Source organism: Podarcis filfolensis (assembly GCF_964270895.1).
Source record: "Podarcis filfolensis genome assembly, chromosome: Z".
NCBI lineage: Eukaryota > Metazoa > Chordata > Lepidosauria > Squamata > Lacertidae > Podarcis > Podarcis filfolensis.
The window spans coordinates 35,931,067-35,947,791 of NC_139617.1; the positions used below are offsets into that span (position 1 = coordinate 35,931,067).

The window sequence follows — 16,725 nt, forward strand, 5'->3', positions numbered from 1 at the left end:
TATAAAAATAAATGTTCATAACTGTATATATAAACCACATGTCTGAAGCCCCACAGAAAAGGTCTTTAATCAAAACTAATTTTAAAAATTGATGTCCACTTTTGCTTCTCCTAATCCTCAGAAAAGAAAAAAAAGAGAAAACAAACATTCTTTGCTTCTTGCCAAAGTGGCTTTCTGCACCAGGGCAGCAAAAGAAATACTTTTAGATCCCTTGCTGGATCCACGACCCCAGAAATTAGAAGAGACTCGGGCATCGTGCAGGCTACCGTCCCCCCCCCCAAAAAAAGAACCCCCTACCAAAATGAAAAAGAAAAAATAGAATCTACTGTATATGTATAGGCGGAACCTTTCTTCCCTGGAACCTTCGCGATCGCCACCGTGTTGCTACGCGACGCGGAGGGGAGGACGCTTTTGAAGAGAGCGACTGCGGCGGTTCCTGGCGGGGAAAATGGTCGGGGGAGACAGCGCTGAGGGAGGCGCAGGCTGCTGCTCTCCGACCGTCGGGGCGGACGCGGCGACTTCACAGCTGAACCGCGACAAGAGGCTGGTGTGCGTGGAGTACCCAGGCGTTGTGCAGAACGTGGACAAGACGCTGCTGACGCTGGGCGGAGAGGAAGGGGTCTCTAGGGTAAGGATGGGGAGTGGGCGTCCTCTGAAGAATGGCTCTTCCTGCTCAGGTTACTGAGAGGCAAAGCTGCCGTGCTGGCGGGGGTGGTGGTGGGGGTGGTGGTCTCAAACCAGCCTGCATTCGGATGCCCCGGCACCCGTGCCTGCTTACATCGGACACTTTGCACGTTCCCTGTGGAACTCTTCTCTCCCAGGGAGTTTTCATGACACAGAGTCAGTCTCTCTCTTTCTCTCTCTCTCTCTCTCTCTCTCTCTCTCTCTCTCTCTCTCTTTCTTGCTCAGAGCCTCCAGAGGCAGGGCTGAAAAGTTGGACCCCATGGGAGTTGAGGAGTGCTTTTACTGTTAGCAGGCACACCATTTCCATATAGCTCATCACCATCATCAGTTTTTCATCGCCACATCTATATCCCACCTTCCCCCAGGCCAGGGAGTTCAAGGTGGCATACATGATTCTCCCTCTTCCTGTTATTTCCTCAGAACAACTCAGGGAGGGAGGTTGCCCCCTAGGGCAGGATTTGAACCCTTGTCTTCCAAGAACTTAATGACAGTTTAAAGAAGTGGCAGGTTGGGGATCTTGCTTGTGTATGGCTAATCATAAATGAATATTTTCCAGAAATGTCCCTTGTCTTTGTTGAGATATTTCCCCTACAGAAGCTCATTCAGCTCGGAAGAGGCTTCTGGCTACCTGGGGCAAGAGGGAGCCTCATACTTAACATCCCCTTCACACTCTCTTTATCTCTCATTTTGAAAAGGAAAGGGTGATCTGAATTGCTGTTCTGCGTGGTGGGGGTGATTGTGGAAAGAGGGGGCAAGCCATACAGGGTTGCCGTACACCTGGATTTTCCCAGCCATATACAGAATATAGCAGTCGGCAGCAGTGTCCGCCTGGGGAACTCCAGACGTATGTCAGCCCATACCATACAGCCCAGCAACTTTGGCAAAAAAATTAAATCACATCTCAACAACTTTTCCAGATACAGTGGTACCTCTTAATGCGAACAGGATCCGATCCGGAGCCCCATTCCCATCCTGAAGCGAATGCAACCCGCGCCTGCGCTTCCAGGCAAGCGTGTGATGTCATTTTGAGTGTCTGCGCATGCGTGAGCGGCGGAACCCGGAAGTAACGCACTCTGTTACTTCCGGGTTGCCATGGAGTGTAACCTAAAAACGTTCAACCTGAAGCACATTTAACCCGAGGTATGACTGTACAGTGGTACCTCTGGTTGCGAACGGGATCCGTTCTGGAGGCCCGTTTGCAAGATGAAAAGAGCGCAACCCGCAGCGGCGCGTCTGTGCACGCGTGGGTTGCGATTCGCCACTTCTGCGCATGTGCATGACGTCATTTTGCGTGTCTGCGCATGCGCAAGTGACGAAACCCAGAAGTAACCCTTTCTGGTACTTCCAGGTGGCCGCGGGACGTAACCTGAAAGAACGTAACATGAAGCGGACGTAACCAGGGGTACCACTGGAAAGCTCAATTACTTTTCTGTCTTGATTTTCACTGTTTGAAATATGACAACCCTACATTGTAGGGGTTGGATTATATCCAACTCAGGGTGAGAAATTGCTGGCCCCTGGGGGTCAGCTTGTTGTGCATTTGGTCCACAGCTTCACTTCAGCCCAGCCCACCCTCTCTTGTCTGAGAGCCCCCAGCCTGCTGCATTACCATGCTGGGTTGGGAGGAAACAAAACCTATTTCCTCCTCACTCATGTGCTGCCAGAATGACCTATCCTTTATTTACGTTATTGGTTGTGTGCATACTTTTCAGATCTACACTGACCCCAGCCGAAGACTCGAGCTCTACTTCCGCCCCAAGGACCCCTACTGCCACCCTGTGTGTGCCAACCGCTTCCCGACATCTTCCATGTTGCTGAAAGTTAAAAAGAAAACGAGGAGGAAACGGACAGAAGCAGGAGATTTTGAGGAAGATGTCAGTTTTGAAGTAGAAGTTCTTGGCATTGTTACCACAGTTTATAAGTTTCAAGGTAATGATTCCTTTCTCTAAGGCAGGGATGAGGAACCTCTGTGGTCCTCCAGATGCATAGCGAGAGGACCAGGGATGATGAACGTTGTACCTCAACAACATTTGGAGGATCTCACCCCCTTTGCAGTAAGGAAAGATTTGCTTCCATCATAAGGCTCTGTAAATTTCAGTTCAGCCCTACTTCCTTGCCTCAGGGATTCTCACTGGGTGTGCTGTCTGGTGCCACCAAGGAGACCCCATGAATACGGTGGGGGGGGCTGCCTGAATAAACCAGGGATTTCTTCAGTAAACACACCATTGTGATCAGAACAGCAGCCTCTTGGGATCACACAAAAGTAGAATCCACAGTCTTATAAATTACACGGGTTTATATAGAGGCATTATCTCTACTTGGCTATACACAGATGTAGAAATTAGGCTACACACTCAGAGGAAAAGCATGCCTGCATTATCATCTGAGTCCCTGATTCAGCGATAAGAACAGGATGTCTACTCTCTATCAAGCTGGCTTAGTGCTGAGTTTTCCCCCCTGCACATTCTTGACACATTCTTAATACAACAATACACTTCCACACACTATTTCACAGTTTTTACATCTCTTCACATGTAGGCTCTCTATCAAAGCATATGCTATAATTTTCACTACACCAGGCACCATGTTATTTCTGATTGCATGTGCAAAGCATTTTGAATGTGATTGCATTGTGCAAATCTCCGCAAGTTGCCACTTTGAGAGCTTCTTGGGTTGCTACAAAGCAGAATCCCCAGCATCTCCAGGTAGGACTGAAAGAGAGTCCTTCCTGAAAAACCAGAAAGTGGTTTCCAGTCAATGCAGACAATACTGAGGTAGATGGACCAGTGGTCAGACTCAGTATAGGCAGTATGTTCCAAAGAATGTTAGTATTCAATCATTTTAAAGAAATTAATAGATGTTCATTTGGTACTGAATGAGATGCCTGTTTCTTTTGTGCAAGTTTCACTAAGTAGTGCAGTGAGGGAACAATATGTTGTGGTGATCTGCACACTTTTGCCTTCTTCTCTCCAGGGATGTCTGATTTCCAGTATTTGGCAGTGCACTCTGGACCAGATGGCAAGCAGACCTCCATGTATGACAAAGTCCTGATGCTCAAACCAGAGAAAGAGGAGTTCTTCCTGAGTGACCTTCCGCTTTATATCCCTCCACCCATTTTCTCACGCTTGGACACTCCTGTGGACTATTACTATCGACCAGAAACACAACATAGGTCAGTGTCTTCTTTTGTAAAGGTGAAAGGTAAAGGGACCCCTGACCGTTAAGTCCAGTTGCAGACAACTCTGGGGTTGCGGCGCTCATCTTGCTTTACTGGCTGAGGGAGCCGGCGTTTGTCCGCAGACAGTTTTTCCGGGTCATGTGGCCAGCATGACTAAGCCGCTTCTGGTGAACCAGAGCAGCGTACGGAAACGCTGTTTACCTACCCGCTGGAGCGGTACCTATTTATCTACTTGCACTTTGATGTGCTTTCGAACTGCTAGGTGGGCAGGAGCAGGGACTGAACAATGGGAGTTCACTCCGTTGCAGGGATTTGAACCGCCGACCTTCTTTTGTAGTTGATGGCAAATCCACCTGCTGAGCAATGGGTGGGGTCTTTTGTGGCAGGATTAATATATGTACCAGCTACTATGTTGACTGAATATAGTTGCAGTTTAGGGTTGGACTTGGACGGTAGGGGGAAAAACCTCTAGTCCTCAGGCCAGACATAGCCTTCTTGGCATGCATATCCAGCTAACTAGCTTATTGAGCTCTGTCCTCTCCACAACCCTGCCTCTCAGCTGTGTGCAACAACATCTGGAGGGCAACCCTTGATCTAAGAAGTGGTATTCCCCTGTTAAGGGAACTCCTATTCTTTTTTGGGGGGGGGCAACAAACAGCTTTTTTCATGTTCAATAGTACAATATAACCATATTGGAACCAAATAAAAATAAATAGTGTCTTATGCAGTGTAGGTCCAGAGTATAACAAAGGAAGCTCTATGGGAGATTGACAAAGGGATACACACACTGTTTCCATTGTCCCCTGTACAAATGAAAGAAGATATAGAATAATAATGGATATCTCCACATAAAAGTCATATTCAGCTGGCCCAAGTTCTGCAAAAGGCTGCCTGTTCCTGTTTATTATAAAGATTCACCAGATGGCTGCAAAGTCTTCAGGCTCCACTTCATCTTTCCAGACTCTCAGATGGTGTTTTAGTTTTTCAGAGGCAGCAAAATTAAGAACTTCTTAAAACTATCTGTCCAGACTGATATTGGTTACATTCTTCCACTCTTGTTCAGCTGCCAAGCATGCTGCAACCAGCAGGCCCTGCCCTCTTTTAGATTTGGCCCTGCCACCACTGCCTAGCATGTAGTCCCTAGAGTGCTACTCACATAGACCAAAAGAGTGCCCCACACCTGTTGTACCTGGGAGCAACCTTCGTTACACCCAGAAGTCTCAAGTTGACTGTAGTGGCAATTGGTTCTGACAGCTGCAACAGGCACCTGTAGAGAGCCCCTATCTACCCTTCTTGGTAACTCTCCTGGCTTGCTTACCTGCCCAATGCAGCACCTGACTTCTTCTGGCAGCAGGGAGGAGCAGAGGCTTTTGGATATGTGGCATTGAGGTATGAACCCAGCTCTCATTTCACTTGGGTTTGCATGCACAAAGGAGTTGAAACAAGGTATTGGAGAGTGAAATACATACTTCTCTTTGATGTCCATGTGTTCCTTAGATATTCATCAGTGCAGTTCAGATCCCAGGGTTGGGACAGCCACATTGTTGACATTTGACAAGAGGTGGCTGTGCTTTCCAGTTCATTAGAGGTAACATTTGGAACTCTTCTCATGCTAACACCTTTGATTTTTCTCACTGTTATTCTTCATAGCTCACTTTTCTATAAAGTATCTGAAAGCAATTTAACAATAAAAGCATCAATAATCAAAACAATTTCTAATATAAAAGCAGTTAAAAACAATTTTGTATAAAAACAGTTAAAGCGATGATTGCTTTTTGTGATTTTTATTGCAATAAATAATACCTACAACATACATAAAAATGTTATCTTGGTTTTCCCTTTCACAATAAGGAGAACATATGGTTGGACACTGTCATTACATTTCCCTTTCCTGTGTTAAATAAAAAGTGCCTTTAGCTGTAAAAGCCAGTTATTATCTGGCTGTCATCCTTCCCTGGCTGTTATATAACTTGCCAGTTTCAGCTATCTGTCAAGTAATTTCCAAAGAGCCTTGAAAAATAGGAGCAGTAGTCTTCCCACCCAGCCTGCTTTCAGTTGAACCATGACTGCTTGTAGAAGATTTCAGATAAATTCAAGATTGCAAAGCTCAACTTTTCCCTCTTTAAATAAGGTTAATTCACGATAACAAGATTCCCATTATTAGGTCCCTCCAGACTCCCCACAAATTGACAAAAAAAGGAGAATCTATTTAGCCTCATATCCACTATACATTTAAATAGTTTCTGGTTTAACAATCAGTCCTCCTTCCTAGGGAACTGTGAGGATTGCTCCTCCAGTATCTGTTTTGAACCCATTTCAAGTGCTGTATTATGGGAAGGGATATAGGAGGGACTAGGTGGCTTGTGATCTGATCCAGCAAGGTATTTGCCTTAACTAGCTGAATGAATGAATTATGGTAATAAACCAATAAAATTTAGGGCTGGCAGAATAAGGCTGCAATCCTATGTACACTTCCTGGGAGTAAGCCCCACGAACGCAGTGGGTGATAAAAGTAGATCCATTGAAATGGACATCTGTAAACAACTTTCAAAGTGAGTTCCCTTTGAGGGATTAAAGAGGGGATTGGTCCACAGCCTCAACCATTGGGTTGAGTTTATTTTGTACCCTATGTCATGTTCCCATTGGTCTTTGATTTTGGTGAGGAACCTGTAGTGTCTTGGAGTTGTATTTTATATGTTGCTGATACCGTCCCTTTGCTGTGTCCCTCTGTTGACAATCGCCTAGTGGTTGCTGACTTCATTTCTGGGTTGTTTAAGAATGCATGTAGTTGATGATAGGTCAGTCAGGCTATTTAGTTGTCCATTAGTTTGTTCTGTATTTCTTGTGACGGTGTGGGGTTGCCAAGTCTTTTAGGCGGTATAGCCTTTTAGGCTTGCCATACCTTTACTTTGTGATGCATGGTGGAACTGTGGGTGGTAGGCTAGCGGGATTAACCAGGATAGGGCTGGGAACAATGCTGAAGACTTGGAGTAGATTTGTTTAAGGGTTTATAGGAAGTTGGGGCCAAATTTCAAATCTCTCGTTTCCTCTTATTCAATCTTCGTTTCTGGTGCTTTTTGGCATGGCTCTGTACCTTTGGGCCCAGGTTACATTGGGCAGTGTGGAGGAGTATCTTCATAATTTGTGTTGAAGAAATATAGCTCTAACTTTTCAGTAATACAAGGGAAGAAAATTATCAAGTTTTAGTGGGTCTACTGGGTAGAGTTATTAATAATTGAAGAGTGAAACTCTCTAGGCAACCTGAACAAATTACAGTATAAAAGACCAACAGATTCTCTCCAGTTCTTTAATGACAAAATCCAACATTAAATGCTGAACAGAACTTGTGATTTTATTTTTCAAACTGGTTTTTGTTACTGTTTTAGTTGTTAAGCTTTTTATTGTTTGTATGATTGTACATCTTAATTAAGGATGCTTTAAAGACCCAGTGGATTTATTGTTGTGTAAGATTTTTTTTTATGGCCTCAGAGCTTTGTCTAAATGGATACAACAGTCTTCTTGATATTAACAAGGTCTGTGTCCATTTTCTCAGTTCAAGCGAGTTTGGAGTTTTTTAGAAGTGAAGCAGCTCAGACCAAGCTTTTATGGGAGCTGAAGGCTCAACCCATTCCTGGCTGTCAGGCAGGCTCTGATCCAGGCATGTGCTTACATGCACTTTCCCCTACTTTCGAGTGACCACTCATGGAACTAGCTAGTGCTTAAGTTCCTGCCTGCCTCACTTCCTCTGTTCCTGTGGCCAAGTGGTCAAGGCGGGGCGTGGGTTCTGAGAGCTGTGTGAGAATCCAGGCAACTAGTATGGGAGCCTCCTGGGGCATAGAGACAAAGATTTATTGGCTGTTCAGTACTACTGATCATATGGAGATCCTTTGAAGTGGGGTCTGTGTGTCTCTGACCCCTGCTCTTCCTCTGAGGAGGTCATAAGTTCCAGATCTGGGAAGGGCGGAGTTCTGAGTCTCATCAACACATGGCAACTCCATGCTCACCATCCTTAGCTCCACAGTTGAAGACGCCAGTGTGATATGGAGCTTGGAGTGCTGGTTTAGGGTTTTGGAGAGCAGGGTGCAAGTACCTGCTCAGCCATAAAACTCGCAGTGTGACCTTGGTCAGTCACTCACTCTCAGTCTAACTTACCTCGCAGGGTTGTTGTGAGGATAAAATGGAGAGGTGGTAGAAGTGTGTACATCACCTTAAAGTTCTTGAAGAGAAGGTGCAATATAAATATAATAATAAAGCAAATAAATATAAATGCAGGCAATCAGCCCATGTCTTTTTAATGAACAGATTCATGGTTGCCTCTTCAGAAATTCTCTGTTCAGATAGCAGTTTAAAAGGGGGCATCAGAAAAGAAAAATAGAAAGAAAATTACCTTTTTTTCAAAAAACAGTGGTGCCTCGCAAGACGAAATTAATTCGTTCCGCAAGTTTCTTCTTCTTGAGAGTTTTTCGTCTTGCAAAGCACAGTTTCCCTTAGGAATGCATTGAAAATCAATTAATGCGTTCCTATGGAGACCGCCTTCAGACCAGGTCCGGGGACAGGCTGCGCGCCTTCCCCTCTGTTCCCGGACCTGTCCTGAAGGCTTGCGGTGGGAGGAGGGCTTTCCTCCCCACCGCCAACATTCAGAATGCTGTTCTGAATGTTGGCGGTGGGGAGGAAAACCTTCCTCCCACCGCAAGTCTTCAGGACAGGTCCGGGAACAGAGGAGAAGCGCTGAATGTTGTTCTGAATGTTGGCAGTGGGGAGGAAAAACCCTCCTCCCACCGCAAGCCCCGGGAACAGAGGAGAAGCGCTGCGTGCCTTCTCCTCTGTTCCCGGACCTCCCACCGCAAGCCTTCAGGACAGGTCCGGGAACAGAGGAGAAGGCGCGCTGCGCTTCCCCGCTGTCCCCGGAGATTTCCCTATGGGCTTTCGTCTTGCGAAGCAAGCCCATAGGGAAATTCGTCTTGCAAAGCCGCTAAAAATCGGAAAACCCTTTCGTCTTGCGGGTTTTTCATTTAGCAAGGCATTCGTCTTGCGGGGCACCACTGAATTTTTATAGAATTTGAGTTGTCATAAACAAAAAATCAAACATTATCCAAATTTCACACAACTGAGTCGAATGGGATTCATTTTTGTAATTTCTGTTTCCCTCCCCTGCAGGGAAGGATATCAGAACCCCACGTTGTCCAGCGAAAACCTGATAGGTCTCAGCCGGGCCCGTCGGCCCCACAACGCCATCTTTATCAACTTTGAGGACGAAGAGATCCCCATGAAGCCTTTGGACGCTGCAGAGCAGACCTGGAGGAGAGTTTGCAGCAATGCAGTGGATCACAAAGCAGAAGAGGAGCTGAGGAAGGTAGACACACCTTTTTGGGGTCCGATCACATACTGAAAGACATGTTTGGAAACATGGGACATCGGAGCCAGGGTTGCCTGGAACTCCCTGTTGAGAGTACCTTTCTTGGTTGAGAAGCAAATCTTTTACCCCCATTTTCAATAATTTTATTTGTATAGCATGTACAGAACATTTATAAAAAGGGCATCAGGACAAAAGAGTATATTCTGTAGAAAAGCCATACGAAACCCTAACAACACCAAATCATCAAAAAACGAGACTACAGCATGAAAAGAAAAAGTTTGAAGGGCCCCAAGGGGGAGACAAAGGGCTAGATCAGTCCAGCAATTCTTTCAAATAAAGTCATACTTGGCTGGAACGAGGCAATCCATTGTATGAGTCAAGAAAGGCCCCCATATTGGGACATGGCTCTTCCTGAATGCTTGGCATATTGGCATCGAGTGCAAAAGAATTGCCAAAGCAGACAAATTTGAAAGTGTTTGCGGTCTTTTCTTGACCTGTGTTAATAAGGACTGAGTCTTGCTGCAAGCTCTGCAGGCTCAGATTGCTTTGTAGAAAGTGTATTCACAATTTTCACACGCATGATGTCTTTATGGTGAGACAAGGCAAAGCTGAAAATGTTAGTAACGATTTACTTTACTGTATGTGGAAAACATTCTATTTTTGTATAGAATGTCTGTGGAACCTAATTTGTCATTAATGGTTTTGTTGCTATTATTATTTGATGCACTGTTATTATCCAAATGGAACACTCACACATACCTCCCGATCTGGTAGAGCCAGAAATCTTGGCAGCTTTAAGTTCATGAATTAACTTTTCCAAGGAAACAATGAACAGAGTCTTTTGATACTTCTCATCCTTCCAGCCTTGGGTTATAGTTAGACCCTTTCTTGTATGTGTTTCTGTTTTGTAGCTGTTTGAGGTCCGCCCAGTCTGGTCTCGTAATGCTGTGAAAGCCAATATAAGCATCCACCCTGACAAGCTCAAGTTCCTTCTGCCTTACTTAGCTTACTACATGGTGAGTGCATTATGTTTTGTGTGTGTGTGTGTTGCTTTCTTAAAAAGAGTTCCCAACAGCTCATATAGTGACAATGGATTGAAATGTTCACTATTTAGTAAATGCAGTAGTCATCAAATGTAGTTGTCAGAAAGCATGCAGCTGGGAAGAATTATTTTTGGTGGGGGGGCACTCAGTAATATATTCCAGAATGTAAACATTTTTTTGGCCTTCTTAGGCAACTTACATCAGAGGCAGAGAACCTTTTTCAGCCCAGGGGGCACTTTAGCACACAGGCAGCTCTTTAGGAGCCACGTTTCAGTGCTGGGCAGGGCAGGGCCTGAGGCAAAGAGGTGTGGCCAGTGGCAAAAGTCAGTGGAAGTTGCTGGGAACTGTAGGACAATTTTTTTATTGGGGTATTGTCATTTCCCCCCTATTTTTTGATTGTCAAGAAAGCTCTCATTCAATCATTCAAAGCATTTATATCCTTTTCTTTACTTAATGGTCTCAGAGCAGATAACAAGTAAACAGAGCACAAACAGCGTAATACAAACAGCATGCAGTTTAAAAGAAATAGGAATCAAAAGTTTTTTTAAAAATTGTATTATTTATTTATTCAGTTTCTATCCTGCCCACCCTCCCAAAGGAGGCCAGGACAGTAGTTTCTTTATTCAGCACTCATAAAATTGCCCACAGACCCCCTCTGCTGTGGTGCGAGAGTTGGTGTTCTGGGAAGTTTTGAAATAACGTTGAAATAAAGTTTTTAAATGAGACATTTTTCTCCACTTTCTAGAAGTAAAATCTAGATGGTGGCAATGACAGGGACCAGCCATAAATGGCCTTTCTGTGCACAATTTCCTTTCCTTCCCATTTTCCTAAACCTGAAAATCTAAAGCTTTGCTACTTTTTAAGGTCTTGATAGCAGCAAAATCGTGGTACATTTTTTTGCAGCTGTTGTTAAAATGATTGTGGTGTTGCAATGTTTTTTAATCTGAGAGTGCTTTTTAATAAAAAGGTTATTTCAATCCTATGTTCGGATGTAAGGATTTAAAAAAAAAAAAGCATCCAAACCAGAGCCTCACATTCTTGTAATTCTTTGTGCCCCTGTAGCTAACTGGACCCTGGAGGAGCCTGTGGGTCCGCTTTGGTTATGATCCCAGGGAACACCCAGAAGCAAAGTTCTACCAGGTCCTGGATTTCAGAATTCGCTGTGGAATGAAATACGGTAAAAATGGAAGCAGGCCATCCGAGTACTGTTGTACTCTTTACTATCAGTGCCTTTTGGGTGGGGGGTGGAGGAAAGGTCTAGGCTACAAAAGGACCAAGCTGCCAAATATATATATCTATTTAAAATTCCTGGTATAATCTGTTTCTCTTTGAGAGGTGCTCTTCTCCATCATCTCTTCTGCCTCCACAGACGTGTTTTATTTCCCCCTAGGGTATGCCCCTAATGACATGCCGGTGAAAGCTAAACGCAGCACCTACAACTACAGCCTGCCCATCACCGTGAAAAAACCAGGTATGTGGTACAGGCAAGAGGGTGGGTAGATATTTCTTTATCTTGTTTAGTGAATTAAACAATTGTGATTTCTTCCATAAATTTGCAGGGGTGTCTTATGGCTCTCTCTGATCCTGGTACAATTTTTGAATGAGATGAACCTCCCTTTTGCGGCTCCTGAGCAGACGCCTGCTGAAAACAGGGCTTGCTGTCAGCACTGATTGCAAGTCCTGCTTTCAGCAGGGATCTTTTCAGATGCAGCTTGAAATTAAAGCTGGGGTTGCAAAGGAAGAAAGGAATTTCACTCTCAGTTCTTCCTTTGAAGTTGAATCACTTGACATCATATGACACCAGGTGATTGACAGGTAGGTGGCTTCATCTGCCTGTCAAAAGTGGCCTCTGGTGGGTGGGCCAGTTCATCAGCCTTTGTGAGATACTTGCCTCTTGAATGCTGACATCTGTGCTGTGTGGTAGACCACGTGCTCTGCATGCAGGAGACCCCACTATCAATCCCCACTCTGTCCAGGTTGGGCTGGAAAACTGCCCTGTCTGAAATCCTGGGGAGCTGCTGCCAGTCTGCAGACAGTACTGAGGCAGATGGATCTGTGGTCTGTCTTGATAGAAGGCAGCTTCATATATTCCTTTGCCAGTTGCACACAGAACCAGTAGTTATCAGGTGCTGCAGGGCATTTATTATTTATTATTATAAAACAGGATCAACAGGTTGTCATGTTGTAGTTTGTTCTTCCATCCTTGGTGTCAGTCAAGAAAAAGTGGATAGAGAGAAGTTAAATTTCCCCCTCTCATAATACTAAAACTTGGGTACCATCCAATGAAGCTGAATCTTGACAGGTTCTGGGCAGACAAAAGAAAGTAATTTTTCACACAGTACATAGTTTGAGTATGTAATTCTCTCCAGCAAGATGTAGTGGTGGCCAACAACTTGGATGACTTTAAAAGAAAATTTGACAAGTTCATGGAGGAATAAAGCTAATCAATGGCTGCTAGTCATTATGGCTATGTTCTTTCTCCACTGTCAGAGGCAATATGCCTCTGAATGCCAGTTGCTAGGAATCACAGGTAGAGAAAGTTGCTGTTGCAAACAGTCCTGCTTTGGGGCTTCCTAGAAGAGGCTTTTGGTCAGCCACTGTGAGAACAGGATTCTGGACTAGATGGGCCTTTGGCCTGATCCAGCAGCCAGGCTCTTAAGTTACTGTGCAACATGTGATTTGGGGAATCTCTTCCTGCCCTTTGCAGCGAGCCATGTAGTTGGCATCCAGGACCTTAAGCAAGGACTGAGCACCTCTGGGATGTCCAGTCCACGGAAATCTGCTTTCAGCAAGTATAAACTTAAAGTAGGTATTTGACTTCCTCCTTGTTTTTCCTCCTGACTTCACCCTTTTCTCCTCTTGTGGGGTACTAGGAAGATCTGTCTTCAGACACTTTGTCTCCTCTGGGGAAATTCAGAGTTGGTCACGTGAAAGAAATGGGTAGCAGCTTAAAGGCAAAATAGTATAAATTAATCCTCCTGTCTTTAGCCACTGTGGAGGTGGGAATCCTTGGGATTGATGCAAGAGAGACCCAGTTGCCCTGTTCAAGTCCAGAGGGCTGCTCTGGGAAATGGAGATGTGGTAGTTTGGGGAGGAAGAGATTGAATATAACAACCATGAGGACTGTATTGGAGAAGAGGAGGAAGTTGGGGTGACAATCTGACTTTGGAGGAGCTAAGCGTTTTCTCCAACAGTCAAGTCAGCAACAGAGGGTCCTGTTGTGGAAACATTTTTACTTTCAGTTCCATTGTCTTTTGGTGTCTTCAATCCCTCTGCTTCTTCCTCTCTCAGGATTCAATTTACATCTTCCGAGAAGGTTCCCTGCCTCCTTATCGACAGATGTTCTACCAGCTTTGTGACCTGAATGTGGAATGGTACTTGTGCTTGATCAAAAGGGGCTCTAAAGTAACTTGGGGGGGGCAATTTATGTCTGTGTTCATGCATGTCTTTTGTATGTCTGTCTGAACCTCAAAGGTATGCTCCCCGCTGTGGTGGCCCTGCAAGCAAAACCTGATCTGAATTTTTCCATGGGTACCCTTGCAATAATAGAAAATTCAGCTGACTGTAGGGGGAGGAGAAGGCTTGCACTCCTTAAACATTGAACCTTCAGGAGAGAGTACCTCTGTTTCCCCTTCTTAGGCAGTTCCCAGCATTCCTTTGAAACAGGAACCCACAATTACCAGGGAGCAGGGTTTTTAAAATCCACATTTAATGGGTTTGTTGGTTCTTCCACTGATGATTTGACACATCCAGACTCTGAGTCTTTTTGTCCTCAGTTTATTTTTTGAGACCAGGGTCGACCTTCACAAGGCAATCAGACCTAATTTGTTCAGTTCTTTTGGGGAAGAGAGAATCTGAGACTAGTCTCTGTTCAGCTTGCAGAAGATCATTCGCCGGAACGATGGCATGGAGATGGTGTGTACAGAGAGGGACGGCTGGTGTCTTCCCAAGACCAGTGATGACTTGCGGGATACCATGTCTCTGATGATAAAGCAGATCATCCGCTCCAAAAGGCCTGGTAATATACTATTAATCAAGGGAGGTCGGAACCTGGCAATGAATCCAGGTTTTTACAAATGTTAACCTGACCTGGGACAGCTTGTGTGGCTCTTCTAAGATAGCTCCTGCCACTTGCAGCTTGAATTACTTGTATTGGGTTTTTTATTTTTTTAAAGTATGATTAGGGATGTCTTTTCAATATATTGAAAACATATAGTCCTCCACCCAAGTTCATTTTATTAATGTAGCTTAGGCTTATAGAAATCAATCCATTTGATTGACTGAAATTCATTGCTAGGTGACCTTGGGCTGGTTACCAAAGCTCATGTCTCCACTCTCAGCATGATGCCTCTGAGTGCCAGTTGCTGTGAATCACAGGTGCAGAGAGTGCCGTTGTGCCTAGATGCTGCTTCTGGGCTTCCTAAAAGAGGCACTTGGTTGGCCATTGTGAGAAAGAGAGTCGTGGACTAGATCAGCCTTTAGTTCTCTCAGCTTAATCCCTGTCACACATTGGTTGTCTTAGGATAATAGACACCTTGAGCTCCTCGGAGGAGAAGCTGGATATAAATTTGAATAATAACAGTACATAATCAATTAAGATTTACTAAATCAACTAACAACCCTAGATACACATATTTGTTGGAGGGAGAAATAACTGCTTTTGGAATTACAATGGAAATCAGTTTCTTCCTGCCACTGCTGGCTCTCTGTTTCCTACAGATGGGACCCCTGAGGGAGTAATTCTGACTGACCTTTGGCTACCCCACCCCGCCCCTTTTGCCCCAGTGGAATTCCTCAGCCATCCCTCCACTCATCCATCCCTGACATTATCTTCATCTCTTTCCCCATCTTTTGCTCCAGCTCTGTTCACAAGCACTTCGAACACAGAAGAGGGGAAAGAGCAGCTGGCGTTCGAGTCCGGAGAGGAAGAGGAGGAGGAGGAAGAAGAGGAGGAGTTCAAAGAACCATCTGATGGAAGTGAGAATGAGATGGAGACAGAGATTCTGGACTACGTGTAATGCACCAGAACTGGCACTGTGGACCTATTCCTGGCGAGGACCTTTGCTTCTCTTGTCCCTACAGGCAAGACAGGAAGCCAGGCCTAATGAGACAAGAACTCATCCATGTCTCTTCTACACATCTTTGGGTTCTGTTCTTTATAGACACCTATGTGTGCCTTTTTGATACTGATTTGGGGGTGAAGATTGTGATGAGTAAGGCTGCTTATCCTTGAGCTCTGCAGACATGGCAAATGTGCAAGTAATGGGGCTGGAGATACTGTATCCTGAGAGGTTTTGCTAAATATTCCTCTAATGAAAGCTTAGCTAACTGGTTAACACACAAGCCTGGTAGACCTTCATCTTGGCATTGGTTAGCATCTCATTCTCCCATATCCTTTAGGAGAGGCAAGCCATTGCCGTAGCCACCTTACTAATACACCTGTCCAGCTCTACCACCTCAAACGTGTGGTCACCAGGGCTGGTGCATGGAGTGCTGGTGATGTCCTGACCTAAGATTTTAGTCTTTTGTCAGGCTGATGATGAAGCCAAACTCCATACAGTCTTGGGCAAAATGTTTGATGAGTTTCTGTGGAATTTCCTTGGAGTGTGCTGTCAAGGCTGTGTCATCTATGAACAATATATATTGGATAAGAACTTGCCACACTTCTGCCTTGGCATGGAGATGTGCCAGGTTGAATGGACTCCCACCACTCCTTGAATGGACGCACAGCACACACTGTCTTCAATCAAACTGAAGGCATATGAGAACAACAGGTTGAAGACGACGCCAAAGAGACTCCTTAGGATAGTAATAAAGCTGGATATCAAATCCAAACTCCTCTTCTTCTTCCCTTGTGGACTTTAGGTGGCCATCTTACCTTTTCGGTTGATGAGGTCAAAGGCCTGAAGGCCAAATACCTGACCAGGAGCCCTTGTGACTGTGCATAGATTAAGTTTGAGTAATAGTAATTTTTCCTCTTACGTTGCCAATGAAAGAGTATAAAGTATTTGTATACTGATGAATGTGGGAGTGGGGTTCAAAGTGAAGATAATGATTTATGTTTGAATTTAAATTTAGATCAACCAAATTGAGCCAAATGCTGATCAGGGGAATTGTTCATTTTCTGGAATACTGGCATTTGCTATGAAATTAAACCACATTGGGGTAAAGCCATCTTTTTTGATCCCTCCATGTGTCAACTATAGTTTATTTGTAACACTCTCAAGGAGGGTTGCTTCCCAAAGTGTTTTGTACCAATGGTCCATCATTGTGCCAGAAAGCTCTTTCCAGTGTCTGGTTATGTTGCATCTCACTGCTTGTAATAAATGGCTTGTTAATTCTATATTATGTAAATTCAGATGATCATGTAATATATTTAATAAAACTAATTCTCATTTGACTTCCAATTGTTAATTGAATTCTAGAAGGGCTGGATTTTTTTACATCTCCACCACATGTGGACT

At 44.5% G+C, this 16,725-nt stretch overlaps 1 protein-coding gene across 1 annotated transcript; it reads left to right on the top strand.

Annotated features, from left to right (window-relative positions):
- The first annotated feature begins 312 nt into the window (after window positions 1–312).
- On the top strand, window positions 313–16,661 carry GTF3C5 (general transcription factor IIIC subunit 5). The gene is made up of 11 exons (XM_083596446.1): window positions 313–628; window positions 2,397–2,613; window positions 3,658–3,856; window positions 9,020–9,215; window positions 10,130–10,234; window positions 11,324–11,438; window positions 11,652–11,732; window positions 12,969–13,066; window positions 13,553–13,635; window positions 14,137–14,279; window positions 15,122–16,661. The coding sequence occupies exons 1-11, from the start codon at window positions 449–451 to the stop codon at window positions 15,277–15,279; spliced, it is 1,575 nt and encodes a 524-aa protein (XP_083452572.1). The 5' UTR covers window positions 313–448; the 3' UTR covers window positions 15,280–16,661.
- Window positions 16,662–16,725: the final 64 nt, after the last annotated feature.